At 32.2% G+C, this 17,361-nt stretch overlaps 1 protein-coding gene across 2 annotated transcripts; it reads left to right on the forward strand.

Annotated features, from left to right (window-relative positions):
* The first annotated feature begins 10,939 nt into the window (after positions 1 to 10,939).
* LOC111014865 (protein BREVIS RADIX) lies at positions 10,940 to 16,867 on the forward strand. Of its 2 annotated transcripts, XM_022289724.2 has the most exons (6): positions 10,940 to 11,453; positions 12,882 to 13,016; positions 15,038 to 15,438; positions 15,621 to 15,750; positions 16,053 to 16,417; positions 16,508 to 16,867. In XM_022289724.2, the coding sequence occupies exons 2-6, from the start codon at positions 12,900 to 12,902 to the stop codon at positions 16,584 to 16,586; spliced, it is 1,092 nt and encodes a 363-aa protein (XP_022145416.1). In that variant the 5' UTR covers positions 10,940 to 11,453; positions 12,882 to 12,899; the 3' UTR covers positions 16,587 to 16,867. The 2 variants fall into 2 exon arrangements, with proteins under 2 accessions (XP_022145416.1, XP_022145415.1); XM_022289723.2 differs by lacking the exon at positions 10,940 to 11,453 and having other exon boundaries at positions 11,695 to 13,016.
* The last annotated feature ends 494 nt before the right edge of the window (positions 16,868 to 17,361 follow it).

The raw sequence follows: 17,361 nt of genomic DNA on the forward strand, positions 1-17,361 counted from the left end.
CAAATGGCAATCTAAAATAAGTAATTTCAGAATAATGCCAAATAAAAACAAATGTTACATTTATATATATATTTTTTAAATAAGTTTACCGGTGATACCAATTTTACTGAGACAAATAAAAAAATAGAGGTTTTTTCGTTTGTAAAGAACGAAGGTTAAAAATCTCATACCTAACGCAGGTTTAGAATAGAATAACTATTCCTCTTATTGTCAATTAGTTTTGTTTATTTCGATTATTGAACTTTCAAACCTCAATTTTAGTCTCGATATTTTCAACTTTTGTCCATTTTTATCTTTATATTTTCAAAAACATTCCAATGGACCGTTTTGATCCTTTTTATTTTATTTTTGTCTCATTTTTTTGGATCACAATTTCAACACGACGCTATCTCAATAAATTTCTTGAAATATAGTGATAACTCAATATTAAATAAATTTGATTGTATATAGAAGTTGAGTTTGAAATTTTTAAAAATGACTAAAATGGTTACTTTCTTCAAAAGTATAATCATAGATAAAGTTGATAGTACGAAAACCAAAATAATATTTAAACCAATATTTACAACACCTCTCAAGTGAGTTATATAAAGGTGATATTGCATTATTAATTTTTTTTTCAGCAAAACAATTCACATTAGAGTATATAGGTACGTTTGGTAATCAGAAGATATAAATCTAAAAAGAAGGGATTCAATGAAAAATAGAGCTGTATTCTTCAGTGTTTTAAAGTATTTTCAGATATGTTGGATAGTAAATTTGAAAATTGAATCTCAATTTAAAAAATTGTTTACGCGTTTAGTAATACATTTGTCAAATATTAGCACTTATCAACTAAATATTTAATTTAATATAAAATATTTTTAATTAATTTATTAACATTTTTCTTATAAATTTTATACTACAATGTTGTATAATTTATAATATATTATATTTTACATGTTTTAATTTTAACAAAAATTAAATACGTTTATAACATAAAATAATATGTTTATTAAAGTTTTTACTTTTTAAAATATAATTATACGTTTTAGAGTTTCAAATTTAAAATCTAAAAAACGCTGACAAACATATATTTAATTAGTAATCTGAACACAAGAAACGAAATTCAGATTCCCAACTAAACAGCCCTAATGAATTTGGTTAAACCTAGTAGCGACAATTGTAATAACTTCACAAAATAAGTCAAAATCTAATAGATCTATAGGTGATATGAAATTGTTTTCCTCATCGTTTCTTTCGATTTCAAAGAAAGAAAAACTATCGAGAATGATTGTTTTTCTTCTTTTTAAAATTTCAACTTCTTATCTTTGCCTAGATCATGACTAATTAAAAGTTGAAGGAGAAGATAGCTTACAACAGTCGTCCCACGAACATAAAAACCTTGACAAGATTTTTGACAAATATATATGAGAAATAAATTAATGGTTGTTTTGCTTCATTTAAAATTTCAACCTCTTATCTTTGTCGTGGCCTACTATTCAAAAAGTCGAAGGAGGAAATAGGACATACAATAGTCTCTCGAACAAGAAAACCTTGACAAGATTTTCGACGATAAAAAAGGAAGCTTCACTGAAAAAAAAAAGAAAAAAAAAGTGTCTTGAAATAAAATCAAAATTTGAAATCATTGACTAATCAAGTGTCATTATAAACACCAATCCAAATCAAATCACACTTAATTGAAAAGATTTGTAGTATTAGTGGGAAGAAATAAAATCAAAAACTCAAATCAAACTCGAATAATCTTTTTTAAATATAAAAGTTGATTTCTTTTTTAATTACTTAAAATAAAAGTTTATACTCTTTATATAGAATATGATACGTTTTTTTGTAACTATCAAATATGCAAACGCAACCAGCCTCCAACTCGTTTTGTAGATTTCTATTTTGGCCTATTCTTAATATTTTAAATTTAAAATAAATTATATAAATTATTTTACATTTTTTTAATATAACAAATGTGAAGGTGTGTCTTGTACTAAAAAAAATGTACTACGTAGATAGAAAATGTGTCATGTATTTACTATGATAATAACTTTTAATATATGGATAATTTATTTGATCAAACCATTTAAACCAAATTGACCAAATTAACTATACTCAAATCACAGAGACTGAATTTGTTATTGACCGATCATGCCTCAAACGTTAACAAAATAATATGAGTGGGCTGAGCGACTAAAATTAACAAAATAGATTGGTGTTAGTGTGATAGGATGCATTATTAAAAAAAATATATAGCTTTTTCACCACTTCAACGGTATACCGATTTTATCATCCCCTTCTATTCTTCGAGGAGGATTCAGATGGAATTAAAAAAGCGGGAGGTGATTCTCGAACGTAAAAAGGACCTGACTAGCCAGACAATTAGAGGAACTTTTTGTATGCCGTATGACGACCTTTTTTTAATCATTACCTAGTTTATATCTTCATTTCGTGTATTTTCTAGAGGTATTCGATCTATATAATATATATTATATATAATTAGAATAATCAAAGGTAAATTGACTTACATTACACTATTACCATATCATAAATCAAATGATTACATTTCTCAAAGGCACAACAAAATAATGTACGTGAACATTATCATCCGAATCATCTCTAGCAAACAATAAAAAATGAGGATTCAAAGGTCAAAATAATATTTTATTATGAGTTTGATTTAAATTTCGAAAATTATTATGACAAGAAACAAAGAAAAAAGAGAGAGAGAGAGAGTAAAAGAAAGAATAATAATAGTAATAAAATACAAAAAGAAATCAAATCAAACATTGGAAATAGTGAAAGAGTAAGATGAAGTATGGATTGAGATTTAGAGAGAAGTTTGCTTTAGAATAGGATCACTTAATATCTTTATAATCACTTTTCAAAACTTCCCCCAACATTCATAACGTTGGAAAGTAGTCTATAATCTCTCTCCCTTTTCCTTTTTTTTCTCTTCTTCTTTGCTTCTTGTCCTTCTCATTTCACTTTCATTTCCTTTTCTTTCCATTTCTTTCTTTTCCCCCAACATTCCCACACATAATCTTTCTCTTAATCATTCCATCGAGGTTTAAATTGACCACAAATATCCATTTCGTTTTCATACCCATCCAGCTCTTTTAATTTGTTTCGCACGTCGGAGTGAGGTGAAAATTTAAATTGTATACGATTACTGTTTTAACTAGCTAGTTGAGCTATAATTAGGTCAGGGGACTGAAACTATAACATCTAAAGGAGATTATTTGTACCTTAATTAACTAGATAAGTTTATGATCGGTGGGCTGATGTGTTGTTATTGATAGAAAATAATATATAGATGAATATGGATTTCTTGATAGTACAAGAAATGTGAGAGTGATATAATTTTAACTTGTGACCTCGAATGAATAAATAAATGCTTTAACTAATAAGTTATGTTCGTGTTAGCAATAGCAAGAACAAAAATCGAGAGAATGAAAATTATGGGAGAATGTTTAAATGAAAAATACTTAGGTGTCTACGGTGAACGCCTAAAGAAATGCAAAAATTGAAATTTTTTTAAAAAATATAGATGCTTCACCTGTTGATAACTAAATATTTTTTTTAAGGGAGAAAAAGGGGAATATAGAAAGTTTAAGAATTTAAAAAAAAGGAAAAAAAAAAAAGAAGAAGAAAAGGAAAATCTAAGAAATAAGGGGAAAAAAAGAAAAAGAAAAGAGAAAAAAGAAAAGGTGGGTAAATAAAATTTTGAATGTTTGCTTGGGAAGGCTTTTAGAATTCACGAGTGATGGGATCGAGGCCGAGGGGGGTGGAATGACGTTTTTGACCTTGACTATGCTTTTCTTGCTCCTAACAAGATCTCTCGTCTCACCCCTAACTTTACCAAAAGTTGGTGCTTCCCTTCTCCATTTTCTGCCACGTGGCACTCCCACTTTTAGAGAGAGAAAGAGAGAGTTGGTTTTGTTGTCCCTCTATTCCAAGCATTCTTTGCTTAAAGAGAGGTTTCAAGGGATGGAATAAAGCCAAATGAAGCCAACATTCTGTCTCTCTGTTTTTTTTAATACTTATACCAAAAGAAAGTAAAAAAAAAAAAAAAAGTTTAAATCTCATTTTAGTCGTGTATTTTCAATGTTCGTGAGTATCTTTTGCTAGCTTCCATGCAGCGCCATTAATTTCAAATAGTTTTAGAAAGTAAGTAATTGTTCTGATTGTGGTTTAAATCAACGTGATCGTTAATTTTATTAGATATAATCGTGAACTTTCAAATTCGTTACATTTTAGACTTTTTTTTTAATTTCATAACTTTACTCCCGTGAACTTTTAAAATAACTATTGTTTACTATGAATTGAAAAAAGAAAATCTTTTTAGTTCTTTATCATTTTTCTACGACTTAAAATTTGATTATCTAATCATTGTTTCATCCAACTTATGTAGCTCTAATATAGGTAATAAATGTTAGTATATTAATACATATATTTGAAAATTCATGTCATCAATTTTATGTGGATCAAAAAATTAAAAGTTAAAAATTGTTTATGCGTAAAACTAGCCTTTTAACCTAATGACCAAATTAGTACCACTATTCTTGATTAATGGGATTCGACAGAACTTGCAAAACAAAGAGAATACATCCTGCTATAGTGCTAGCCACCACACTCTGATACAAGTTACATTCGGGTTTGTGTTAAGCATAGCGAAAAATAGGATTTTGTAGCCTACAAATCTTTCTATTTATAGAGGGAAAAGCTTAAGATCTCCTAGATGCCTTCTTGTTTTATAATTTCTGAAATCAGAGGGACCCAAATTGGAAGGTTTATGAGACCTTCAAAAAAATCGAGAGAACAGAGCCAGCCCGAGGAGCTTGTCCCACGAACTGGGCCTAAGAAACCCGACTCATGCGGTTTGGCCCCATGGCTACTCGGTCCATGGTCCCGACTTCTTGATCTGAGCCTACTGACTTGATTTTTGGTGTCTGGCCTATGTGTTGGACCTACGAGGTTCGTGCATGAGGACTTAAGACTTTTGGATTGTTTCTAAGTAAAGGATTGTCGATGACTTGGACCGACTTACTATGCTTTTTTGTGGAGCGTTACTATATTAGAGATTTACTTTACTTCTAAAAAATTTGTTTAACCATTGGTAAAAAAATATATATATATATATATATATAATGACAAGAACTAAAATGATTGCTTTTTTTTTCTCCCGAAGTTCATGACTTAAATTAGACATTATAAAAATTCAAGAAGTAAGATAGAAAAAACTTAAAAGTTTAGGACCAAAATAAACACTTAAAAATATTCAAATTATCATTTTGTTAAACCATTCATAGAAAAATAACAAAAGAGAAAAATCAATTTTTATTCTAAACTTTGGCAAAGATATATCAATGTTTTACTCTACACTTTCAATTTCATCAAATTACATATGTTTTAGTTCAACATAGCAATAGCGAAAGATTGAACAATCCACTTTGAGATAGTAATAAGTATCTATCAAATTTCATTTTAAACTTTGATAAATGTTGCGATTTGTACTTTAAATTTGAAAAAAATAGTCAATCCAAACATAGGTCAAGTAGATACCTTAATATCATCTCAAAAGTCAGTGGTTTTATTCTTCACCCTCCATTGTTGAGCTAAAAAGGAATACTTAAAAAAATGTTAGTAACTTTTATATTTTGATAATTTTTAGTTTGAAAAATCTTTCTTTTTCTTTGGTAAAGTATTCTCACGTGTCGTATCCAATGAATTATAAAAATATATGTCTAGTTGATACGAAATTGATAGAATTTCAAAGAAAAACTATATTAAAACTTTTTTTAGTTGAAATTTGCAAGTTCGATCAACAAAGTTTTCAAGTGGTCAAACTTAACTTTGTGCCAAACTTAATTGCATTGAAATTAACAAGTTTTTGGAGATTTTTGTACCACTAATATTGTTAGAATTAGTTGGTGAATTAGTGGGGTAAAAATTGTAACATTTCGTCTTAGTCCAAAATCCAATTGGATGAAATTTACGATGAAAATTGGTAGAACTTGCCAAGTTTATGAGTGAGAATTTAACGACCAATTTAAAATAAACTCCAAAGTTTATGATATGAAATAATATTTAAATAGAAATATATGGCAAAGTTTCAATATCAAAATAAAATTTAAACAAAACTGAAAGAGAACAAAAAAATTGCACGGGTTGGCCAGATTGCCAAGCTAACAAACCACAGGCAATAATAAGCCAAATCTCGAATGCTGACTGACAACCGACAACAGCCAGTAACATGTGTGTGGACCAAAGTGTTATATGTCGAACACAAACAGGGTCTCGGACGAGTTGTCACCGGTCACAGCCAGTACCCAGGTGCCCATTGTCTGCCCAAACGTACCGTTTCAGCAGCCTCCTCAGACCCATTTGGAGGGAACATTTAGTCTATTTGTTGTTCGATCGGTTATCATCCAAATCCAAATTATCCCAATTCCCTTTCTTCTTCCTCTCTACTTTGTCTCCTCTTCTCTTTTGTCCTTTTCTTTCTTCTTTTTTTTTTTAATTATAATTTTAAAATCCCTTTTACTAAAGCTCGTTACATTTATATCAGCTCTAACGAACACTTGTATATATAAGATATATCACATTGGTATAGTGCTAAGTTCAACGCACTTCGATATTTAAATCGAACAACAGGTCCGATTGAGAGTAGCAAAAATTAGGTTGTGTAAAACCTACCCGCGTCATAGATTTTGCAATAGAGGGAGTCTTTTATGGTGGTTTGTGTGGACGGGCGGTTGGGTCAAGTGGTTGAGTGTTGGGTTTGTGAGGAGAATGTAAACAAAGTTCCCATGAGTTAGGGAAGAGCATGATCTATAAATGAGTACAATTATCTCTATTGGTATGAGGTTTTCTAGGTGAAACTAAAATAAAGCCGTGAAGGCTTTATGCCTAAAGTGGACAATATCTGTGGAGATACTAGGGGTACCGTCCTGCTTGGCATTGAGATGGTTCGACTCACTTTAGGTGAACTTAATATATTTCACCCCTAACAATTTTCATTCTTACATTTATCGTAAGTGTAGTAACTATCAATTATTTTAAGTTTTTCTTAACCATGATTGTACATTCTTGAGATTCGTCTCGTTCGAATTCGACGTAAATTATAATGTTAGTTTTTGTATAAACCATAACTATTTGTTATTCTTTTGAGTTTGTTTTCTAATCATAATGGCATGACATCGAGATTTCTTTCCTTTGAAATTTGATACGTTCACATACTCCTAATACTAGAGTCACTTTAAAATTATTGAATCTTTTACAATTTGAATTTGAATTTCAACTTATACCATATAATAATGAGTACAAAGGTTGTCTAAAAACCGTTTAAACTTATGAGTTATTAATTAGCATTTAAGAATTAGAAACACTTTTTCGTCTGTTCCATTAGTTTCATGTTTTTAATGTCTCATAGATCCTACAAATAGCCACAAAGATTAATTAACTATAGAATTAATGTTGTTTATCATCACTCTAGTTCAAATTCTAAATTTTTTCTATCTAAATTCATATCGATGTTTCTTTCTAAATATTTAATTGTTATCCAAATCGTTATAAACATTGCAATTACGAACAAATAACATGTTTAATATAAGTTAAACACATAATAAATTCATAAAAAAGCATGATTTTCTAAAAAATATATTGGTTGACTTATAACTTGAAAAAAAATATATTTTTCCAAATATCCATCACGTGAGTCTAATATGTAGGTATGTATGTGTAGGACTCTCGAACATCGAAAAAATGATGTGACATATCAAGAAATATATGACATATGTAATTAAAATTAAAAGAAAAAAAGGACGAAAGAGATTCAAATTAAAGACAAATATTCAAATTATTACCTTTCTAAAAAACAAAATAAAAATAAAAAGGGGATCTTTGGAGGTTCACCAAGTGAAAAATAGAAGAAAAAGAAAAGAAATAATAATAAAAATAAAATTTCTGTTTTTTTTAAATGGTTTTTGACAGTACAATCAGACAAATACACCTCAGAGGTAAAGGGCTTTTGCTTCTTAGAATCTTTTTGCGATTAGCTTTGACAGAAGCTTTCAAAGATCTTCCTGCAATTCCAATTTTGATTTTTAATGTTTTTTCTTTTCTTTTTTAATTTTATTATTATTTTGAGTAATATCATCACCTGCAGGGCATCTAAGCCGCTCACCCGTGCAATCTAATTGGATTAGACCTCACACTGGTCCCCACCCCCTGCCATGTTTGCGTGACTGCCCATTAACAATTGAAATATGTTATATTTCAAAAAATAATAATAATAACAATAATTAAATATATTAATTTTGAAGGCAAAATATATATTTTATCACGAATATTTCTGTTTTAATTTAGTCCCTATTTTATCACGAATTATTTGATGATAAAAAAAAAGGTTAAATTATTGTAGCTAAATCGAGTATAGCGACTAAGGTAAACTATTTCGTCTTTTATTTTTTGTTTTTAAAACTAAGTTTAGAAATTATTTCATGTCTTGCAATTTGTTTTATTATATAGTTTATAATCATTTTTAAAATCTATGCCTCGACGACAAATTTTTTTTTAATACTTGTTTTTATTTTTTAAATTTGATTAAGAATTCAAACATTTTTTTAATAGAGGCAAATTATTAATAAAATTATACATAAAATAAAATAGTTATCATACTATACTTCAGTAACATAACTTAAACTTTTTCAATCACAAAGTTTATTAAACTAATAATTTAATTCATAAATTATTTTACTATTTCCCCTTTTAAAAGAATTATTAAAGTTTACAATCTCACAGGAAATGTCATTATCCAACCACTGAACCATTTTAAAATTAAATAGTTAAGAAAATATTTATATTTCTCTTTATATGGAGACAACATGCCCTCATTGTTTGTTTGTTGGGTGAAATGCTAACTGAAATTCAAAATGGAATCCTCAATCAATTTTCCTTTCTCATTCTCATCATTTATAACTAAATAAAATCTAAATATTTTGTCTCGTTGTCTTTGTTTTCTTCTCTCTCTTTTAAACATATTAATATACAAAATAACACAAAAAAATAAATAAAATTATAACACAATTTTAAACACATTTTTCTTATAAGTTTTGGATTCAAATCTTCGTCAAACTAAGTATAGTTTAATTGGTTAAGACATTTATTTCTGATTAAAATGTTGTAAGTTCAAGTTCTCGCTTCATATATTGTACTAAAAAAATCTTTTTTATTTTGTTTTGATGTATTATTAAAAAATAATCAATATTTAATTAAATTCGTTATATTTTGTAATAACGGTGTAATGAATACTCTCTCTTCGTCTCTTCCTTTGGAGAAATCCGTTTTGAACATGTCTGGAGAAGGGCAGATTTTATAACTCAACATCCAGCCTCAAGAGCCATTTCCTTGAGCTCCCCTTTGGCTCTTGCAGGAGGCCATAAGAGAGTTTGTCCAAAATGTAGCTCATGTGGCACCTTTTATTATTTAATGAAGTCTCTATCTTCTAAAAAAAATTATAAAAAACTATGTAATGAATGTATGTTGATAGTGTAGGTTTGATATTTGGTTTGTAAAAAGATGCAAACAAAGTCTCACATTGATTGATTAAGAAAGAGAATAATCCATTATATATATATATATATGAGAACAATTATCTCCATTGATATATGAGAAGTAAAGTCGTGAGAATTATGTCCAAAACAGATTGCATAACTCAAATGGAAGGGAGATATTAGTTTTATTCTTTCTCATATGAGATATTTGAAATTTCAAAATGTTGGTATAGGTTTAGGACACTAAAAGAGTGATTGAGATACTTTTAATTTTTAAAAGAGAAAATAAGCATGATCAAATGATTAAAATACATATTTATCTTCATATTATTTGAGAATTATATATTATATTAAAAATAAATAAATAAGTAAATAAAATAAAATAAACTTCTAGACTTGTATGCCTGGAATCACCTTTGCATTCAAAACTGAGCCAAAGAGTTAGATGGATCAATAGGAAAATAGTGAGGTTCATAAATATAATAAATAAACTTAAATAATTTTCTTTTTCTTTTTCAGTTCAAGTCAAATACGCATTTAAAAGATTGATAGAGAACGTTCTTAAATGAAATCCAGAAAAAAAGGAAAAAAAAGTTATTATATATATATATATATTTTTTTTAAATACGACCAATGTATTCATAAAAGAGTAGATGCTCCGAATTATAATTAAAATCGTCGATTTATTTTCTATGGAGGATTATTTTTTTGTTAGAACTTATACTTTTATATATGTCTTCATTTGAATTTGTAAACTAGAAATGAGTTTAGAAAATTTTAATTTTTTTTTGGTAGAATAGAAAATTTTAACATGAGATTGTTTTTAGGAGGTAAGTGATGTATTAACTAACTAATCTTAATAAGTTCCAAAAAAAATTATCTAAATTTCAGTAAAAACTTTTTTATTTTTATCATTAACTTTTGGTTGAATTGAATTGATGCTTAAACTATAGTTAACGTTTTTTCACAGAGATTTTAAATTTTAAATTTCAAATATACAATAATTAAAATAAAAGATCATTTAAAATGAAAAAAATTGAAATCCTTTAAACGTACAGTGATTTGATCAAAATCATGATATTATGTCCAGGGCAGTTATTCATTAGACAAATCTCCACCATTGATCTTCCCCCAATTTAGTTGATACCCAATGAGAATCCGCCACGTAGCCTACTTACGGTGCACGTTTGAGATCCTCACCCTCACTCATACGTCACCGAGACATGTGGGCCCAGCCTGTCCTCCATGGTAATGACCAAACGTCAATCCACTGTTAACAATTCCTCTCTCTCTCCTTACACACGAAAGACATTTTTCGTTAGTTAACGGCCATGATCAGACGGCGTTAGTTTCCTCCTCTATATAAATAGGTGGCTCCCGAATTGAACTCCTCTGTTGTCTGTAATTTTCCGATATTTGGGCTCTCTCTAACGTAAAACCCGGAACTATAATATCCGAAACTTTCCCTTTCTGAACAAATTTTTTTTCTCTTTTTTTTTTAATTAGGATTTTTGAATTCGGACCGCCGTCGCGCCGGTGGGCGGCGGCGATTTTGCCGGCGAGCGTTCGTTTCGGTTTTTAATTGCATTTTGATTCTGCTGATTGTTTGGAGGTTTTGGCAGAGAATCAGCGAGTGAGAGGAGAGAATGCTTGTTGGTTTGTCAGTGTAACTGCAGAAATTAAGGCGCGAAGATGCTCGGCGATATTCTAGGGATTTTGATTGCCATTGCCGATGGAGAGAGTGAGTGAATGAGTGAGGCTTTCTCCGTCCGCACTGGAATCTCTGCTCGAAACGGAAAATTTGAGGAAAAACTGGTTGGAATTCGTGGTGAAGAAGATTTTTCTCGGCAGCCAAACAGTGCGGCTGATTCCAGTTCGGTTTTGCTGCATAAGCTTCGCTGAGCAACTTGCGAGGTAAGATTTTCGATACCTTTACCATTTTGTTCAACTTGATCGTCTTTCTAAGCAAGCAAACAGAGCATTACTTTCTCAGAGAATCTTCTCCTTTTTCCTGCTTATTTTTTCAAAATCCGAGTTCAATTTCTAAGAGTCCAGAACGGTTCAAATTCAAATCCTTTCTCAATCCATCCTTTGCAAGTATTTTCTGAATAGAGATTCATTCGCTCTCAACTCGTTCGACATTTCACCTCTCGGAAGTGTTCGACATTTGAATCAAATCATTCGATTGAATCCGTCTCCGAGACGTTAATTCCTATAGCCCTAGGTCTCGCTAGGTAATCAATTTCTGCGTTCCTTGGTGGTGGAGATGAATAAATTAGGTTGGTGCTTAGTCTGTGGTGAGGATGATGAATAAAGAGAGGGGCGAGCAGCAGGAAAGTCTGGAAAAGAGAATTTAATTAGGTAGGGGGCCTAAGATAGACAAAGTACGTAAATCACAGTTGGCTTTTGCTTCGATAAGTCGTTTTCGAATATTAAAGATTGAATTAAATTAGATGGCCAAAAGAAAAGAAAAACATCAACGTCATTCCTCTGCTTCTTCTTCTATGTCTCAGCGTAATCCCTCCATATTCATTGTCGCTCTGTCGTCTCACCCACAGCTATCACTCTGAAACGATTCATTTTCTCTTTCTTTTTTCTTTCGTTGTTCTCTGGTTCTGAATCTCTGCTGTCGTTTAATTAATGCGATTTCTCTCTCTTGGCTCGCTTTTTTTGGGGTTTCTTGGAGAGGGAAGAGAGAGGGATGCGATTTGCCCGAAGGGAAAAAAGAAAGAGCCAATAAGTTGTCAGAAACTTGGTCATTAACAAATATATTTTTCTTTATTCGGCTTTGTAAGAGTAAAGCAAAGCATGTACCACACTCGGTCTCTCTCAGTCCACCACTTTCAAATAGCTCAGCCCCATTTACTTTGCCTTTCAATTATCGACTCCCCTCTTGTTCCTATTCTGATCTTTTCTTAGTCGTCTCTGATCCCGAGCAGCCCTTTTCCTTTTTCGCCCCTTTTCCTTTCTCCAGGACCCATTTGTGTTTGTTTCCCGAGAATCGAAAAACCAATTTATATTTATTTCAGATTCCCCCAATTCCCTTTTTTTTTCTTTTCAATTAGCCGCGTACTGCAGAAACTCCCCATCCCCTTTTCTTTATTTCTTTCTTTTAACTACCTAAGCAATCGAAAACAGAGAAATCAGTGCTCTGCCCCATTTGATTTTGAAAGTCTTGGTAAAGAGGAGGCTTGTTTTGTTCTCAACAAATCAAGAACCGAGAGACAAAGGGAAAGTCGTTCGATTGTGCAATTAATTTTTAGGAAATCTTTTGCTGTTTCATTAATATGGCATCCACTAAACCTGTGGGTGGAACCTACTTGTTTGTTTTGTTGTATGCAGAGTAAAAGAGGGAGGAAGATGTTTACATGCATAGCATGTACGAAACAGACAGACGAGGGGGGAGAGGATGGGGGAGGTGCGCGTGGGAGTGGCACGCCGAGTACAAAGGAAGCCGTCAAAAGCCTGACAACGCAGGTTCTTAATCCCTCCCCTCTCTATCTTCTGTCTCTTTCGTATTTCCTCTGTGTTGCTCCTTTGCTTTCTCGCTTTCTTTTCCATCTTGCGAAAACAGACAAACTCATAATACCCATTAGGCTTGCGATTAATGGGGACCATCTATTCCATCTTTTCACCAATATGAATCTGCCTATTGTTTTATTGTTTCTTTAATCCTTTCTTAGAATCAATTTTAGGTAGCAAAGAGCTTGCGTGCCACGCGCTCTAAACCTTTGTCTTTCCCCCACTTCCTGCTTCCTTCCTACGTTTTTTTTAGTTTAAATACTTTTTATGTATTTTTTTTAATTTTAATTTGTGTACTTTTATTTACCTACTTTTTATTTTGATTTATTTTAATCTATCTATTTTTTTAAATATTTATTTCGATATTTATATTTTAAAAATGACTATTTTAGTTTTTATTTGCCAATTTTTATATACAAACCAAAATAGTTTATTTAAAAAAAATTCATCGATCAAAGCCAAGGTTTATGAAATATAGATATTAAAATAAATAAAAATTAAAAATATAAGAATTAAAATAGAACTTTTTGAGGCTAATTTGATCAAAACAAAAGTACAGTAGATACCACATTTTTCAAAACACACATATTGTCATCTAGAAACTACTGATATTTTTTAACTACTAAAATTTTGTCCCGATGACTCATGAGTCTCTAGTCCACGTGGCTTTCGCGGGGACACGTCGTATCAAAAGTCTGACTTTGCTGACCTGCAGCTCCTTCTATGGCCCCCCGATTACCGATATCGAATAAAGATTCTCGTTTGTTTTTTTTCTTTCTTTCTTAATAGTTTTTATTCCCAAATGATAAAACTAGTACTATGCCCCCCTATGGAGAAGATCCCCATTCCCCACCTCGAGCCTTCCATCGAGTACGAAATATTTTGTTTGCTTTTCTCTCGGGGATTTATGAAATGGGTAATCCGATTTTCAGGGTAGCCTTTCCGATCCACTTCCTACTTTATAAATCTTCGAGTGACGCATAGTGCGTTGTTCTTTCTACAACAACTTTAAACGGTTGTCGCTAGTTTTACTCTTTTCATTTCGTGAAGGTGAAAATTGGAGGTGCGAACTTGTTGTCATGGTGGAACATTTTTTTAAGTTTTATTTTGTTAGTTATTCTTATGGTTAGTTTATTCAAAGAAATATGAGCATCCCAACGAAATGTTGCAAAAGATAGTTGAAGCTTGAACGGCATAATAATAAAATAACCCATTTTGGGATTAGGTGTTTGCCTGGTCCAGTCTGCCTTGGAAATGTGATTTGCACAAGAAAATAGTGGCAGCACATTTTGAATCAAATAGAGGTGGGGTCATTGACATATTCACTTTGGAATAGACAAGACGCATTTTAAGAAAGGACAGCCCAATGAACGCCTGAATGTGACCCACCATTGAATTTTTGTCGGTGCACTGTTTTTCAAAAGTATTGTTTCTTAACCAAGCCCTTCCTTTTGCAGGATGAGCCACCACTTGGTTGCAATAAGAAGTTAACAACTTGGACCTTTTTTCTATTGATTGCTGCTAAGGAATTTCAATTCTTATAATATTTCTCGATACGGAAGAAAATATCTTCCAAAATAACTCTAGAGTTATACATAACCCCACTTTCCCAAAACGCCATACAGTATGTTCCACGTAATTCAAACGTGGATATGCCTCTCACCAAGTAAAAAATCTAGCAAATTTAATGCGTATTTCTTGATTTACAATCGTCGGACTGTGTTGTACACTTCACTGCCATTACTAAACAGTGACATGTATTGAATATTTTCTTTTTTAAAAAGGACAAAAGAAAGACATTCTGCGTTGGGTGACTCAAAAGACCACTATTTGGGAGTTTTAGCTCAATTTGAACATTTCATAGACAGTCCTAAATTCTGCTGTCTTTCTTTTTCAATTTGAATTTTTCCTCTTTCATATTCAATCGTTTGCAGTTTTAACTGTTGAAAGCTGATTTTCATAGCTATATTTTACAGATAAAGGATATGGCGTTGAAATTCTCTGGTGCTTATAGGCAGTGCAAGCCCTGTACTGGCTCCAGTAGCTACAAGAAAGGACAGCGACCTTACCCAGATTTCGACACTGCTTCAGAAGGGGTGCCATATCCCTACATAGGAGGGGCAAGTGCGAGTTCGACACCTGCCTGGGACTTCCCCCCGGTCAATCGCCACCCACACCCAAGATCTGACTCAAGATTTAAAGGGGTTTTCAGAGGTGACCAGACCCCTGGAGCCGATTCCACCATTTCGGCGTGTGACGTGGTGCTTGAGGATGAGGATGAGCCCAAAGAGTGGATGGCACAGGTGGAGCCTGGTGTTCACATTACTTTTGTGTCCCTACCCAATGGCGGCAATGATTTAAAACGGATTCGTTTCAAGTAAGATGAACAGTAAATTATATGCTTAACGCTACTGTCGATTTCTCTGTCTATAATTAACTAGTCCTTTTTGTTCTAAAAAGGGGCAACTTTTAAGCTAAAAGACTAGACTTCTCTTGGGGTGTTGTTAGTTTTTGCCATTGCGAAAGTTGACATAAGCTGCTTTTTTTGTCATTTTGAAGTCGAGAAATGTTCAACAAATGGCAAGCTCAGCGATGGTGGGGCGAGAACTATGACAGAATAACGGAGCTCTACAATGTCCAGAGATTCAACCAACAAGCTCTTCATACGCCACCAAGAACTGAGGACGGGGTAAGCCAACTACAACCTTTCCACTTGAATTCTGTTTATTCTGATTATAGTGCTGCAAGAGTGTATTTTATATCGGCAATCACGGTCAAAACGATGCTTGTTGCCACTATGGATTAACATTAAAAGAACACCTGATGTTTATGTTTATGGTAATAAATCTGTGCTTCCAAGAGCTGATTTCAGCATCAGAATACATGGAATGGCCATCTTCATAGAGATTCTTATGGTATTTATTCAGTAAACATTTGCAATCATCTTCAGGGAGATTTTTCTGATATTCTGTAAATGTTTACAATCTTCAGAGGGATTCTTCTTACTCAAGAATGGGACGGGATAGTCCGATGACTTCGGCGAACAAAGATTGGACGCCGAGAAACTATAAACCCTCTGGAAGTAAAGGTTACTTTCCATCTGATCAGCATTTTGATCAGGGAAGCAGTCACCATTATGCAGGATCAAGCGCCTATCCCGCAGGCAGCGCAAAAGGTGATATGTCATCAATGGAAGCATCACGCACGACCACCTCTTCTAGAGATGAACCTTCGGTTTCCATTAGCAATGCAAGCGACATCGAGGCAGAGTGGGTCGAGGAAGATGAACCAGGGGTGTACATTACAATCAGACAGCTTGTTGATGGCACTAGAGAGCTTCGTCGCGTCAGATTCAGGTAACAACATCTGCATTGTATTTGCATCTAAGGTAGTATTGATAGATGATACCGAAGTTGGATTGACATTTTCCGATTCGATATGAACAGCCGTGAACGGTTCGGGGAGGTGAATGCGAAGCAGTGGTGGGAACAGAACAGGGAGAGAATCCAAGCTCAATACCTATAATTTATTGATGGCAGGAACAGAAACAGGTTTAAATTACAGAGAGTTGAGGAGCACCTTCATGTCCCAAAAAGGAGTTCCAAAAATTTTGTCTTTAGAAATGTAATATTTCTCAAAAAGCCATCTCACCAACAGATACAAAACCAAATTTCTGATTTTCCTATCAGAATTCTGCAAGCCATTCTTTTATTTTCTTCCAAGGCAGATATATTTTCATCCATGTCCTTTTTTGTTTCTTCTAAATATTCATTATACAATCTATTATTATCATTTTTTTAAAGTTCTGTTGCTGTCTTTCTTATAAATATCCAAAAAGGAGTTTATGAGCTTTACCTATACAAGTTTCTTGATCGTTTGATTATTTGCAAGCCTTTTGTTTGTAACATCAAAAATGTAATTTGTGACTTGAAACCTTACCAGTTAAGCATTTTAGCAAATTGAGCTTCTTGTGATTTTAAAGTTCTCATTTCTGTTATATTTTGTTTTTAGTTTATCTCTTGAGGTAAAGTTTGAGCTATACAATATACGAGAAAGCTCTAACATTACCTATCCGTCAACAAAATTCACCTCTTATGTTAACACGAATTGCTTCAGTATATCATAAATTAGGGTGACCAAAGCTCTCAACCAAAAATCATTTTTCACTTCTCGTAGAAGGAATGTTTCAAGGATGGTGAAGCATAAAATTAAAGAAAAAAAAAAAAAAAAGGAGCACAACAATAGAATACATTTGGTCGTATAAAGCATACAAAGGTAGCTTTTTTTTTTTGAGTAAGCA

Source organism: Momordica charantia, assembly GCF_013281855.1.
Source record: "Momordica charantia cultivar OHB3-1 chromosome 10 unlocalized genomic scaffold, Mcharantia_2.0 BLBB01000010.1, whole genome shotgun sequence".
Taxonomy (NCBI): Eukaryota; Viridiplantae; Streptophyta; class Magnoliopsida; order Cucurbitales; family Cucurbitaceae; genus Momordica; species Momordica charantia.

Bases quoted from the DNA above. Each gene is read 5' to 3' on its own strand.
- LOC111014865 (XM_022289723.2), top strand. From the start codon at position 12,876: ATGCAGAGTAAAAGAGGGAGGAAGATGTTTACATGCATAGCATGTACG. The intron at 15,751-16,052 runs GTAAGCCAACTA...TACAATCTTCAG, and splicing joins CACCAAGAACTGAGGACGGG to AGGGATTCTTCTTACTCAAG. The intron at 16,418-16,507 runs GTAACAACATCT...CGATATGAACAG, and splicing joins CTTCGTCGCGTCAGATTCAG to CCGTGAACGGTTCGGGGAGG.